Raw genomic sequence first — 15,340 nt, forward strand, 5'->3', positions numbered from 1 at the left:
TTTTGCCTTAGCTAATAACTTTCTGCAGTAGACTTTTCTCAGATGCTAAGAGTACCTGGATCTCTGATTTCCCTAAGGCATTCCAAATAAGCTTGCCCTTTCCTTTACAAGAGGGGCTGGGGATACAAAGGCCCCAGAAATAAAGGTGCTTCCTCAAAGCCTCAGTGGATTGTAATTTGATTCCCACTGACTTCCCCTTTTCCCTGATCTTTCTTCCTCTCTGTAATCTGCCCCCACACAGCCATCTTCCTTCAAATCAAACTCAGCGTGCTGTGTAGTTAGGCTCATTTAGACTCAGTCGTATTGTTTTTCCAGGAGGAGAGAAGATTTCACTATGCAGCGTTCCCCAGCGCAATGTCCCATCGGAATCGATCCTTCTCTTTCAATCCTCACCCAGGGTATTTGACCCCTTCCATGAAGGTAAATTGGTCCTACTGGTTCCAATGCATCACATAATTCTGCTGGCTTCATTTTCCCCAAAGATAATGGTAGCTTATTTATCAACAGTCTAGCATTCATTTAGAGAAATATTCATTGAAAATAAGACCCTCAGGAGATAGTACAAATTACTAGCAAACTGTTTATATCTGACAAGGCAGATTATGTATAATTTTTATGAGTTTTTTAAATTTTCCAAACTTTTTATATATGTGTCACTACTAATAGTGGCTATATCTTGGTAATAGGAAGGAGAAGGGCAAGAATCCTTCACTTCACCTTTTTTTTCCTTTTATATTTTTGCAATGTATTACAGTGAGAATAGTCACATCCAGATTTCTCATCTGCTATCACAAAATCCTAAAGCACTAAAAAGTTTCTATTTTTTGGTAATTCATTACCTCCAGTTGAATTCATGTGAGCTCATTTATAATTTTTATATATCCCTCTTCATGTGACAAAATGTAAGGTTCACTCCAGAAATATTAATGTATTTGAGGACAGCGTGGGCCAGCTTCTGCTGAGGGTGCCTTTTAAAATCTAAAAACTTTAAATGAAAACATACATTTGCTGCCAGAAGTTTTGGATAGAGATTGTGAGCCTTTTTTAAAGCACAACAACATGCAATATATAAATAAAAGTATTGTCTCTGGCTCACATAATTCTGGCATGGCAGGCTTACCTACTTTTACAATAATGCTTCTTTTAGGTGGCACTAACAGGCCTTTCTTTTAATACCAACAGAAAAAGAAGATGGAGGAAGTGCCCAGCCGAGTGGTCAGTGTGCCAAACCTCGCTTCCTATGCTAAGAACTTTCTGAGTGGTGACCTGAGCTCCAGGATCAATGCCCCTCCGATAACTAAGTCACCCAGCTTGGACCCAGGTCCCAGCTGTGGCCGGCCCTACAAACCCACGCCATCTCTAGATGTGCAAACTGCCACAAGGTAGGGGGCCAGAGCTGGGCTTCCCAGGTGGTGCTAGTGGCAAAGAACCTTCCTGCCAATGCAGGAGACGTAAGAGAGGTGGGGTTGATCCCTGGGTTTGGGAAGATCTGGAGAAGGGCATGGCAACCCACTCCAGCATTCTTGCCTGGATTATCCCATGGACAGAGGAGGCTGGCAGACTATGATACATGGGTTGCAAAGAGTCAGACACTACTGAAGTGACTCAGCATGCACGCAGAGGGCCAAAGCTATTATTCCATTTTTCTGTAGACAAGAGGGAAATTAGAATTCCTTTCTGGCACCTGTTAAATACCCAGCATTTGGGCTGATACAAAGAATAACAAAACAAGCCTTGCCTTGGACAAATTGCAACTCAGCCAAAAAGAAAGATTATCTATGAGAAGGGAAATAGGTCATTCTTTAGAAGAGATACTATTCCTGATAACAAATTCCAGAAAACCTTTTTTTTTTTTTTCTTTTCCATGGATGAGTAGACAGGGGACACTGAATCACTTAGCCAATGACTTCAGAGTGGTTCACACAAACAATGGGCTGTCATCATCTGGCCTTGAGTCTGGATTCAAATTCTGGTCCTCCTCATTCTTAGCTTGTGTGGCTTTGGGCAGCTCACTTGACATCTCTGTTTCCTCACCTCTAAAATGAAGATAATATACCACTTACCTCTTCAGATTCATGTGAAACTAAAGGAATTAATCCATAGAACATGCTCAGCACAAGACCTGGCATAGAACTATTCAGCAATTTCCCACTATTATTAAAAGGTTATTTCTCAAGATTCATTATATAATCTTGTAATTTTATTCTTAATCTGTGGGTTTGGTTGATCACGTATGGTGCTCTCTGATACTGCTTTGTTTTCCAAAAACCCTTACAGCATGCTTCTCTTCCAGAAATGTGTGATTTCCCCTATTATTGATTTTCCTTCTTGCCCAATTTTTGTTCAGAGCTAAATCTTGAATTATGGACTCTTGAGTTTGCTTTTCAGAAGAGGCCTCTTCTGAAATGTTCCTTTTCCAAAGGCCCTGCCTGCCCAAGACTATGAACAAAAATGAATGTGGAGCTGGAAGGACCCCCTGCCAGTCATTGAGCAAGTCCAGCCCTTTGTTTCGAAGCTGAGGACACTGAGGCCTAGAATCCCAAGCACATGGTCTATTAACTGCCAGAGCCAGAGCCAGCCTGATCCTGGCCACTGTTCATCTCATTATCACACACCTTTCTAAAGCTGTGTTCCCACTGTTTTATAAGAAGCTTCACAAGTACAGATAGAGACTTTTCAGATAGGTACACACTGTACTTACTTATCATCTCTCTTTTTCAGTTTATTAGACTAATTTCACAGCCTCACTGAAAGGCCAGAGCACATTAGGTAACTTTTGAAGAGGCCATAAGTGTAATTTTATATTCATTAACCATTTCTTCTTTTACTTTTTTTTGAAAGGGGTTTATTATTTAATTTGTGCCTGAAATAAATAGTAAATGTTTCGGACTTCTCTGGGAGCCAGAGGTTGAGCCCACCTGCCAGTGCAGGAGACACGGGTTCGGTTCCTGGTCTGGGAAGATTCCACATGCCATGAGGCAGCTAAGCCCGAGCACCACAAGAGAAGCCACTGCAGTGAGAAGCCCGCACGCTGCAACTACAGAGTAGCCCCGCTTGCCACAACTAAAGAAGGCCCCCATCAGCAACCAAGACCCAGCTCAGCCTATATATATATTTTTTCTTTTAAATAGTAAATGTTGCAAAATATGCCTCATTCATTTTAAGTGAAATAATGGAGAGCATTGTTTCCACAATGGAATTAGATGCTCTCTCCTCATCTTCATCCTTCACAACTTGTTTCTAGCTACCAGTATCAACCCATCACATTCTATATCTTTTTAAGAGTAAAGTGGTAGTTATCTTTCCCTGAAAAGATGATGGCATATTAAGTTGTTTACTGAATAATTTTCAAAACCATCTAAGAAAACTTGTTTGTTTTTAGGACACAAGATGATGATACAGCCCAACCCAAAGAAGTCCAACAGAAGCAAGGTTCAGCACACCAGGAATGGTTTACCAAATATTTTTCCTTCTAAACTGATCCTTGGGATAGCATAAAGAGGATATTTGAAAAACATTTCTTTTGAAACACCTGACTGAAGGAATGAACTAAAAAGCCAACCAACCAAATAACTTGCTTGTAATATGATTTACATATATAGCTAAAACAAATTCTTACATTAACATTTCATACTGTTTCATTGTGATAATAAGATGAAACAAGCCAGTGTTGTCAGAAAGCACCCAGAGGGAAATATCATTAATGTTACTGATGACCTGTACATGGTATTTCTAGTGTCCATAAGATTGCACACCACCTTGTGGAATATCAGACTTTGTGATTTCCATGGTCTACTTTGAAAGTGGTTTCATTTTTCCTAGGATCTTCACTTTAAAGTGTTTCTATGTAAATAACTCCAAAATGCACACGTAACCTCAATAGGAAGGGGAATAAAACAAAGCTCAGAATAACCAGGAAAGCCAGTTTTTAAAAACCAAACCAAACTACTAGTAATGGACTATAGCAGACTTTGGCATGGTTGGATCAAATATTTTGACTTCCTAGGTCCAGGATATGAAGATTACAGAGGGTGTAACACCTACCTCAAAGGGGCTTTTTGAGGTTTAAACAAAATATGGGTAATAATTCTAATCATGAATTGTAATTAAGCTTTGCCAGGATTTTTCTGTGAATAACGGAGCCTGACCCTGTCATACATCTCAACCTCAACGACTGTGGCATCAGCTGGATTGTGACAGTTTCTAGATTATCTGTTCTTTGAAGTCAAAGACCTACTGAACCTATAGTCTTGCCTCGTGGTGTGTTGTTTCCCCATCGCATGGATGCTCAGTAGATTAAAGGGAACTGGGAATGGCCGTTCAGTGCTGACCTTGCTGTCAGTCCATGCTGAGTTGTCTGATCCTCTGATGGAACACTGCAATTTAACAAACTCAATACAACTTTCAGTGGGAAAAATATATCCTCAATCCTTTGGTGCTGGCCCAGCAGGTGGCCTATAAACAGTTGTCTATTCCATGCACTGTCAAATCTTTGCTCTTTGAATAAAACTTTAAACTGGGCAATAAAAATGGTTGTGACTTGTATTGATTTTTCAGAGGTGAAATTATACAAAGGCTGAACTTGGAAACAGGGAGTTCACATTAACCTCAGTCAGATCATCTCCAATAAAATGTAGCTGCTCATGCACTTGGGTCATTTTGAGAGAAATGCAATTACAACTCAGATTCACAATTTGAAAGTAAATTTACTACCTAATTAAAACATGTAGCCCAATAACATACTTTTTTTAAATGCAAATACTTGTTTCTGTCCGTGTAACATGTCCTGTTACTTTTCAGTATCAAGTATTTTTTAGTTTTATTTCATGCTTAAAGTGAACATTATAGAATAGTGTTTTGTGTTTTAAAAAGAGTACATACAGGTAGTTCTATTTTTGTTGAAATATTTTCCCATGATGACTAACAAAGGAGGCTATTTAATTCAGCATAACACATGCTACAGAGAGAGAATTTTATTGAGTCCCCACATCAGTTTTAACTCGTTGCATGTGACTAAAAGATCATGCTAAATTGTAAGATTATACACAAATAATTATCTTTGCTAAGTACATCTTGGCATGCATCTATCATTTTTTCTTTAGGATATATTCCTTGAGTATTGAAATAAAGCATCAAAGGATATGCCTAGGCTTTTTGTGTAATACTACCAAATTACCAAAAATTTCTAGCAATTTACACCTTCACCAGCAGGGAATGAAATTCTACCTCTCTGTACCCTAGATAATATTGATAGATAATATTAGAGATAATGGGGATGACTTGGAGGTTAACAGCAGACATGAGAAATGAACTGATTCAGAATTGACGTAGGAGGAAAAACAGGGTATCTCTTTAGGCTATATTATAACAGAGAGGAGGAATTAATGTATTCCTGGAACAAACCTGGAAAGGAACATTTCCCAGTTGCCAACTGCTTCTTAGCTGGGGGAGAGAAGAGTGAAGCTGTGCAACCAGCAGCTGCACACTGCACACCTGAGCCCTTAGTGCTCCAGTATCAGTGCAACAGCAGGTGCAACTGAGGCTACTTGCTACATACTCGGTCTCCAGCCTCTGCCTGGATTCTGCAAGGGCAAGTCTGGAAAAGTAAACAGAGCTATGATTGGGACCAGTTTCCTAGCATCCTTCAGGTTTCTAAGAAGAGCACTAATCTCCACCATCATCCCCAAGGTGCAACGCTGGTTTTGATCTGCTGCCTCCAACTAGCTCCTCAGCTGTCTGTTCTCCCCCTGCAGGGGAAAACCAAAGATGCTCCAGGAACTCATAGAGGCCTTTGAGTATTAAATAGTTATTCTGTCATTGTCCCTTTGCTGAGTCGAGACAGTGGAGTGTTAACCAGCCAATTCCACCGTTCTTATATGCAACATTGAATCTGTGCATTGACAAAAGTTCCCTTCCACTGGGAAACTTGCCCAGGGAAGCACTGGTAAAATCCTCAATGAGGCCACCCTCTTGTGCTGGTAACTGGAACTCACATCCCACTCAAGATGGATCTTCCTGCCAGTTGGACAGTGAGTGAGCCAGTCTCCAACCTCCCCCGCTGTCGATTCTCTCAGACTGTGCTCACAGCAGCATGTCAGTCAGGCCCTCCAGGAGGCATACACTGAGACAGTTGGAGGAGCAAAGACCACCAGAAACCTAGCTATAGTTGAATGAGTTGGGTTTTTTATTTGTTGGAACAGAGGAAGAATGTCTATCATGAAGAATCATGGGGCTTCTCAGAAAGTGTTTCAGAAAGATCCTATTGTAAGATTTTGGCACTGGATAATTTCAAGGAGATTCTAAAAGAGCAGGGCTTCATTCCAAATTGGACGCTGTCAGAAAGCAGAGGAAACTCTATGACTGGATCTTATCTTACTCCAGTAGTCATATACAGATGTGAGAGCTGGACCATAAAGAGAGCTGTGTGCTAAAGAATTGATGCTTTCAAAGTTTGGTGCTGGAGAAGACTTTTGAGAGTCTCCTCGACAGCAAGGAGATCAAACCAATCAATCCTAAAGGAAATCAACCCTGATTATTCATTGGAAGGACTGATGCTGAAGTTGAAACTCCAATACTTTGGCCACCTAATGTGAATATCTGACTCATTGGAAAAGACCCTGATGCTGGGAAAGAGTGAAGGCAGGAAGAGAAAGGGATGACAGAGGATGAGATGGTTGGATGGCATCATCAACTCAATGGACAGGAGTTTGAGCAAACTCCAGGAGATAGTGAAGAACAAGCAAGCCTGGTATGCTGCAGTCCATGGGGTCGCAAAGAGTTGGACATGACTTAGCCACTGAACAACAACAGTGAAGGCCGACTAGAGATAAATGGCTGCAAATGGTTAAAAAATAAAGTTGCAGTCACTTTTTTTTTAAGCCAGGACAATGTTTGGTATTTGAGGGGTGGCAGTGTGACCCTTCTTTTTTCCTGTGCTTATACAGAGTTGTGAAGTGGTTTGTTTTACTCTAACATGGTCTCAGAACAGCTTTGTCTAGGAGGCTGGTTCCCTTAGACTGCTTCTGTCTCACAGGAGAATAACACAGCCCAGCAGTGCTGAATCAGTGTCTGATGTCAGGGCCAAGTCTCCCCGTGTCTCAGGAGAAACACCTGTGTTGAATTAAGGGGAGGAGGCAGGAGGCAGGAAAAGGCTTCATATTTTGATACAGAGTTGACAACTGTAGAGAGAGCCAAGAAGATTTGGGCAAGAAGCTTAGATAGCAGGAGAGTTAGGAGAAAAAGCCTTGGTCAGGCTGAGGAGCTTCAGAGCAAGGACTGACTGCCCATTAAAGAAGTCTGTGTTGGGCAGAAATAACGTGGCTCCACTACCCTACCACGCCTGTCATATCCGGGAAGAGCAAGGCCTTTGAGAAAACTGAGCAGGGCTCCTTCGTGGCCTCCAGAGGCCCGTGACCAAACCCTTAGGAATGTCGACATTTATAGGCTGGGCAGAAGAGGAAAGAGAAAAGTTAAGATGTGTTAAAGAGAATGAGTTCAAAAAAAGATGACCAAGTGTCAAAGTGAAGCAGGTGAGAGTATGTGGAGGAGCTGGAGACCGAATGAGGGGCCAGGCAACCGGGTGGTGCTCAAGTATCACGAAGGGAATGCTGAAGATGGGAGACCAAGAACACTGAGCTGCAGGGAGTGACCTGCAGACCAGAGCCCCTAACGGGTTAAATCCAGCAGAAGGCAACTGGCCTGGCCTCACATCACTTGAGGAAAGCCTTGTCTTACACAGTGTAAATGCTTCAGCAGATAGAACAGGAAGGGAATAAAGATGCCCTCAAAATGTGGGTGGGTCTGTCATCCCTTGAGAGAAGGTGAGAGAAATCCCAGCTGATACCTCATTATTTTCTGCTCGAAGGAGGCGGCATCCTAGAGGGTATTCTGTGTTAGGTGACCAGCAAAATACATCACGAAAAATGAAAAAGATATTTAGTGAAATGTTATTGACAGAAAACTTTTTGAATTTAGTAAAGAAATCGTAATAACTGGTACACACATTAATTCAAAATATTTTTAGTAAGCACCAAATAGAACAGTTTCTGAACTTTTCACTAAGAACCTCTTCATTACTGAAAGAATGTCTAAAATGTTATCGGTTAGGTTTTTAATCAAGAAATCTAAAGCTGCCAATCAGAGTTTCTGACTGGCATAAGGTGATCAGGTTAACAACCTTGAAATCAGATAATGTGATTAAAAACAACTTTTAAAAGCTTTACCTATACACTCCGACTGAAGGAATTCATTGGCCTCAGGCTATGTACCATACACGAAAGCACAGGAAAACAAGTACTACGTATAAAAAATAACACATGGTCCCTCTGTATTCAGAGGGGAATAATGCCTACTTTTCATGAGAACAAAGAGACAGATCACTAACCCCAGAGGGAGAACCAAGCAACGCTGGCAGAAGAAACAAGAGGTCCTGTGTCCTGGGGATGTGATGGAGGGCCTTCAGAGGCTGTGGAGACCAGGTGGCATCCAGGCCAGACGGAAACTTGAGTGGATGTCAAGGTGGGTGGGGCGGGGCCTTCAAGACCAGAGAAAACAAAGTCAGCCAAGACACTGAGTCACAGAAGTACTGCCTGTTCAGAAGACAGTGCTGCACGGGTTGTGGGTGATGGGGTGTAATCTAATGAGGGACTGTAAACAACAAAGAAAGGAAAGCCTTATCTAAGGAGACAGGGCACAATGCTGGTTTGTATTTCTCAACAACAGTTCAACAGAGAAACTGAGACGGCCTTTGTGGCCAACAGAGGGTTAGGTATCTTCCCAACACCGAGTCTCCTATGCACCCTGCAGCCCACCTCCCACTTCAAGGTCCTAGTCCTTTGGAATCAACACCATTAGCAAGAACCTTTGTTAATAAAAAAATCTGCTCCAAAAGAGCAGAACACACAAAACTTAAAACTCAAGAGATGATCACAGCAAGTTCATATTCACCAATGCCTCTGTTGAGAGCAGGGTCCACTGTGTTAAACTGATTCATTATTGCAGAAGTGAACATCACTGGCATTATCACTGCTCCCACCACTGCACCCCAAAGGTAAATAAACACTACACAAAAGATAAACTTACCCCAAATAAAAGTCAACATTAATTTAAGGATACTACCGGATTTCTAAAGCATTAGGTTACTGCAGTACAGTAACAGTCACTACACTAAGCTACGATATTATAATCCTCTTCCTCTTCTGATCTATTTATAAAATATTCTCACTGTGAGGCTCTGGAAGTTTTACACTGTGCATTAGACTCCTCTTCTTGAGGTAGTTCAAAGTCTTGAAAAACAGAAAAGTTGCATATTTTTATATACTGCCATTGAACAGTAAATTATCACAAAAGCCTACAACCAAAATCCTCATCATCTGATATGCGCTCAGATCATATCATACAAACTAATCTAAAACTGGAAATACAGAGAGATTGAGTCATACAAAAATAAAAACAATATAAAAGCAAGCATTAAAAAAAAACAACATAAAAGAAATCTGTAAATAGCATCACACTAACAGTCTTAAACTTTGCTAAAGACAATATACTTGGTTTACCACAGCAATAAGCATTTTATAAAGTACTCAAGAAATAACACTTACAAAAATAGGGGGAAAATTTTAGGTGAGAGCACAAAACAAAAATCATCTCATTCTCTGGCAAAGAGTTCTCCCAAAATGTCAAGTCTACAAGAAGAGATGTTTAGTGAAATAGTGTTTGGGCTGACTCCGGCACCAGCTAGTGTTCGGGTGCCTTTCCTCAGGTTTGCTTCATTGGTGCAGGGATATTTGCAGACGCCTGCTCAAGGTAGGCCAGGGAGCCCTGGGGGATGTCGGCTGGCTTTTTGTGCTGCATGTTGATGTCCTCCAGCACCTGCTGCCAATGTCTTAGTTTTGTCAAGTGCTTCTGGACCAGAGCATCCTTTCGCTGTAATTCATTCCTTAGTTCTGAGACATCCTACAAATGAAAGCAATCAAAGCAATAAAGTCAGAGCAAACTCATGAAAAATGAATGTAATTCCTGATTAGTTAACAGCGCTAAGAAGTAAATTCAAAACAGAATCAACTAAGCCATACTAGGCCGATTACTCTGCTTAGCTGCATAATTGAATAACCCAAAGCAACTCTTTCCACGAAAGATGCCTGCTTAACACTGAGTTACTTCTAATTCATGTTCTTTTAATAAGTAATACAACAAGTCACAAAATTCCAAAGTACCAAAGGGCAGCCAAAAAAAAAATCAGTCTCTTTTTTATCCTGGCCTCTGGGCACCCAACATTTCTATATCCAAAGCCTACTGTGAGAAGAATCTAAACACTTGAGGATCTGAAACACATATTAACTGTTTTAAAAGAATTCACAGCTACCATTCTATCATTTCAGATTATGAAGTAGTAAACCCTAATTTTTAAGAGTTTTTTTTAATGAATAACAGTATTAAAATTCTGTATTAAGACCTGGCCTTGAACATACGTATCACTCAGGTATTCAAATCAGGAAATGATTTCATATGGTGAATTACAGGAATATCATCTTCTTACCATTCACCTTCTTAATAGCTGGTATCAAAGAATAAAAACATTTTGACTGATTGCTCAGCTTGTGGGAGAAGTTACTTTAAAAATTATTAGAAAATAATGATTCTAATTTAGTTTTTTCCATTGAAGGAATTGCTGTTTGGGGCAAGAAGATTCTTCTCTTCCACACTGCAGGGAGCAGACCCTGGCCCAACCCACAAAATGCCATTAATGACAACCTCAATATATTTCCAAGATTCTGGTTTCAAACAACTGAGATAAATGAAGTCTTGAGTTTCAAGGAGCCTGGAACGAACACTGACTTTTTGATTCCTTTAACAAAATTGCCTAGAATCCTTCCTGTATATAAGGCACCAGGGACACAGACTAGTTTCTGTCCAACATGAGCTTATCATCTACATTAATGGCTTCTCAACATTTTCAAGCAGTAGAACTGTTTTTTTTAAAGAAAAATCTTCCACAGAAACTAATGTATGAAACAAGTAAAGGCTGTTCTGTTTGAAGCCCTGCTTTCCACCCCCACCCCTAAGGTCCAGGTTGTCATGAACACTGACAACCAACATTTTACACTCAAGCTATGAAGCCCCACTGTAACTAGTTGGCAAATGGAGCACCTCAGTTTAAGTGTAAATGGAATTTTGACAACATTTGTTCTTCCTTAAACTTGGGAAGAAAGCTGAGCTTATACCTCTTTGATAACTTGCTCTGGTTTCTGGACAGATAACTGCAATCTTTTTTGTAGGAAAAAACATTCTGTCTGTCTTGCAATATCCAGGAATTTCTGGATACACTGGTCAACACCTTAAAAAAAAAAAAAGACCAAAATATTAAATTAAGAAAAACACTAGACACACATATCTCTCTCATAAATGAACAGTCAGAATATCAGATGGGATCAGGGGTTCTAATCTTGCTCACAGCAATAATATTGACCACCAACCTCCTATGTAACCAACATTAAATAGCAGATAATCCGTGCATTTATCAAGTGAATAAGAGACCTACCTACCAACAGTACAAAGTTCTTCCAAAGAAAGACAATGCAGAGATCCGGCAATTAACAACCCACTGACCAGGGACATATAAATGTCTTTCGTTACCCAAATGTTATTGACCAGAGATGTTTCAGTCTTCGCTTACATAACAAAACACCAGCCACACACATTCATTTCTGTGAAAACCCTCTGGTCAGTAATGTGTTAACATCACGATTTCCAGTTGAAATTAAACATTTAAAACACAGTACAAAGACATCAAAAGTACCTCTCTGGGGACAGAACTTGGGACGAGGAGGGGGAAGCACAAAACTCAGTTCTTTAAAAGCAGTACACACTATTGGCCTTCTCTGTCTTGGTATCAACATGAAAAGCTCATTCATTTTAAGTGGTTCATTATGAGTGACATGAACAAAAATCAGCAGTATATAGACTGACTACACAAATCTTATTCCTGGAAAAGTTCTCTCAGGATACAGCAGGATTGAAACATACCAAATGTAAAATCAGCAATGAGGGAATTCTTACCAGTTCGAATTTCTTCCTGATCTGTACCATTGACATAATCTTGACTCACCAGAGAAGCAAAGCAAGCCTGTGTGATCAATATATCACAAAAGAAAAAAAATGTCATTCACACATCAAGAATCTTACTCTAGAGTAAGAAATAACTTCTCCTGATGCCCTTCAATTAGTTGACAGCTTCTGGGTTTGCATACCAAATGACAAGACACTGTATCAATGAAGAAACTTGGTAAACTGAGATCGGGCCCACAGAGGAAGCCGGTATTTGCAGGCACCCCTATCTGGTCTCTCTCCCACTGCTGCTCCTTTCCAGGCTATCTCATTCCACACAAAGGTCTGGATCCCTACTCCAGTCCCATTTGTAGCCCGTCCCTCTGATGCTTACATGACACGTATCATCACACATCCAGGAATCACATCAATTGTCACCTCCTCAGAGGCTATCCCTGTCTACTCTTTCAAAATGGTGTCCCTCCTGCTCATTCTCCAACCTCAAGCCCTGCTTTATTGTTTTTAACTTGGTTAACTGATATTGTGCCATTCTCTCAGTTCATTATTAGCTGTGCCTCACTAGCAGCTGGGAATTTTGCCTGTCTTACTGTTTGGCACAATGTGGATGCTCAATAAATACATGTTACTGACTGACTGGACAGCCTAAGAGAAAGTGGTGTTATATGAACAAACAAGTCCCAGTAAAGAAACATGGATCTAGGCGCACAGGAGTTCTGTGGAAGGGTAACTGTCAGGAAATGGACAAAGGGCCATCACAGTACAGAAAGGCCAAAAAGAGAACCAGATGGGAGCTGGGGTGGGGATAGGGGGCTGAGGAAGAGAAATCTCAAACCTCAGGAAAGCACGGACCTAGTTTGCTAGTAAGCATATTACACTAGGTACAGGTGTGAGGCAGGCAAGTCTAGGTTCAAATTTAGGCCATCAACCAAATGTGAGAGCCTCTCCCCTGCCTGCAGTTACCCTTCAGAAAAATCAAAGGATTTCTCCAGGGAAAATCCTCTAACAATCAAGAAATTGGAAAAACAGACTGCCCATTCTGTGTATTACTTTGAAAGGTGACCCCTACTGGATTTGGGATGTAGCAGGCATGCACCTGCTTTGTGAAACGTGTGGCTACTGGAAAACATCTCATCCAGGAAGCCAGCCAGTCACAAGCTGGCAAAGAAAGCTGGGGCTGCTCCTTCAGAGTCAGCAAAGCCACCAGAGAGGACGGGAGGAAAACTCATCTCAGGAATTTTAGTTTCCTCTGTCCCTTTTAAAAAATACAAATAAATAAATAGATAAATAAAACATAATACACATACGAATATTTAGCTGATGAAAATAAAAACACTAACTTAAAAAGGTATCTGTATCCCATGTTCATTGCAGTATTTATTCACAATAGCCGAGACATATAGAAACGACCCAAGTGTCCATCAATGGATGAATGAGCAAAGAAGTTATGGCATACACACTGAAATATCATTCAGTCATAAAAAAGGACCCAATCTTGCCATTTGTGACATGGATGGACCTCGAGGGTGTAAGTCAGCTGGAGAAAAACAAATACTGTATGATCTCACTTATATATGGACCGTAAAAACACCACCACCACCACCACCACCACCACCACCAATAAAACCAAGCTCATAGATATACAGAACAGATTGGTGGTTGCCAGAGACAGGTGATGAGATAAGTGAAATGGGTGAAAGCTAAAAGGCAGGAACTTCCAGTTATAAATTTAAGTCATGGGGATTTCCCTCCTGGCTCAGTGGTAAAGAATTCACCTGCCAATCTGGGGGACATGGGTCTGAGCTCTGGTCTGGGAAGGTCCCAAGTGCCATGGGACACCTAAGCCTGTGCGCCACAACTACTGAGCCCATGCACCCCATCTACTCAAGCACGCAGGCCTAGAACCGGTGCTCCACAGTAAGAGAAACCACAGCAATGAGAAGTTTGCACACCCCAACTAGAGAGCAGCCCCTGCTCCCCACAACTGGAAAAGGCTGTGCGAAGCAATGAAGACCTGAGGAGACCCTGTGAAGTCATAAACGAACAAATAAATCTTTAAAAATAGATAAACAAATCATGGGTATGGGATGTACAGAGTAATTAAAAAAAAAATTTTGTAACTATGTATGGTGACAGATATTAACTAGACTTACTGTGGTGATCACTGTAATACATACAAATATCCAATTGTGTTGTACATCTGAAACTAGCATATGTTGATTATACTTCAATTTAAAAAAAGAAAGAGAAAAATCTCCCAGGCTGGTGAGGCACTGATGACCCCAACTATATCCAAGTTGTAGTTGTATATGGATGTGGGAGGGAGGAAACATTACATATTTATATAATTACCATTTGGGGCAATATTTGGATGACACACCGTCTATTACTATTCTGACTTAAAACTTGCCATATGCAACCAAAGTGAACATGAGTTTCAGCAAAACTCAAAGTCTGGGTCACCTCTGCCTCTCTCTCTTTACCCCCCAGCTTTCCTCCTCCTCCCTCAGTCCTTAGTACCAACCTCCCCTACTGTAACTTTTAAATAACTCCATATCAGCTCGAAGAGACCCACTATGTCAGGACCCTTTAAGGGTGGAGCCCAATGTAAAGGACACAGGACATAATGATGGACACTGCAGTCTAGAGAGGATGAGCACGTAACACGCAGGAACTCAGGAAAGGATACTCAAGGACGGGACCAAGGATGGAGTGAGACAGGAAGAACCTATTGAGAACCAAGAAGTGTCCCCCGATTGGGTACAGACAAACTTCCAGTCTTCGTGCCTCCAGAAACGTCAAGATGACGCATATTCGCCAGCCTGAGCTTGCGTGCTAAGTCGCTTCAGTACTGTCCGACTCTGTGCGACCCTATGGACACGTAGCCTGCCAGGTTCCTCTGTCCATGGGATTCTCCAGGCAGCCTACCAGAGAATTCCGGCCACGACTCGATGTGGCCGGACTAAAGCAAGTGACCTACGCTCTCTGAACCCGGTTTCCTTATTTGTAAGCGGGTGGAGATATCGCTGAAACAGATAACCTGCGCACGCGCAGCATGCCTTTCGGGGGCGGGGAGGCTGGGAACACAAACGCCCACGTCTCATCTTACCTCGAAAGATGACTCCAACTCGTCCACCAAGGTACTGTTAGAAGTTCTCGGAACGCCTGGCGTGGCCTGAAGAAGCGAAGCCTGTCCCAAGAGCCCAGGCGGAGGTTGTGGAGGTCCGGGTGGCTGTCCAGAGAACATGCCGCCCAGTGGAGCCGCCATTTTTAAAAT

The 15,340-nt window shown here is 41.5% G+C and overlaps 2 protein-coding genes across 3 annotated transcripts in view; one reads left to right on the top strand and one right to left on the bottom strand.

Moving 5' to 3' along the window:
• The window catches only part of FAM184B (family with sequence similarity 184 member B), a 119,474-nt gene extending 114,944 nt beyond the window's left edge, over window positions 1-4,530 (top strand). For both annotated transcript variants that reach the window (XM_086406363.1, XM_086406364.1), the window contains 3 exons: window positions 316-420; window positions 1,183-1,382; window positions 3,383-4,530. In XM_086406363.1, the coding sequence (XP_086262489.1) occupies window positions 316-420; window positions 1,183-1,382; window positions 3,383-3,476 (399 nt within the window). In that variant the 3' untranslated portion in view covers window positions 3,477-4,530. The remainder of the gene's footprint in view (window positions 1-315; window positions 421-1,182; window positions 1,383-3,382) is intronic.
• A 428-nt stretch (window positions 4,531-4,958) lies between these two features.
• MED28 (mediator complex subunit 28) lies at window positions 4,959-15,340 on the bottom strand. Its single transcript, XM_086406368.1, has 4 exons — window positions 15,173-15,340; window positions 12,058-12,124; window positions 11,223-11,335; window positions 4,959-9,954 (listed from the first exon to the last, which is right to left on the bottom strand). The coding sequence occupies exons 1-4, from the start codon at window positions 15,329-15,331 to the stop codon at window positions 9,757-9,759; spliced, it is 537 nt and encodes a 178-aa protein (XP_086262494.1). The 5' UTR covers window positions 15,332-15,340; the 3' UTR covers window positions 4,959-9,756.

This window comes from Bos grunniens, chromosome 6, assembly GCF_055505025.1.
Source record: "Bos grunniens cultivar Pamir isolate PY7600 chromosome 6, Bosgru_T2T1.0, whole genome shotgun sequence".
NCBI classification, from domain to species: domain Eukaryota; kingdom Metazoa; phylum Chordata; class Mammalia; order Artiodactyla; family Bovidae; genus Bos; species Bos grunniens.

Coding starts and splice junctions, on each gene's coding strand:
- MED28 (XM_086406368.1), bottom strand. CDS start 15,331: ATGGCGGCTCCACTGGGCGGCATGTTCTCTGGACAGCCACCCGGACCT. Junction 12,125..15,172: donor AGTTGGAGTCATCTTTCGAG/GTAAGATGAGAC, acceptor TTGATCACACAG/GCTTGCTTTGCTTCTCTGGT. Junction 9,955..11,222: donor CAGAGCAAGTTATCAAAGAG/GTATAAGCTCAG, acceptor TTTCATTTGTAG/GATGTCTCAGAACTAAGGAA.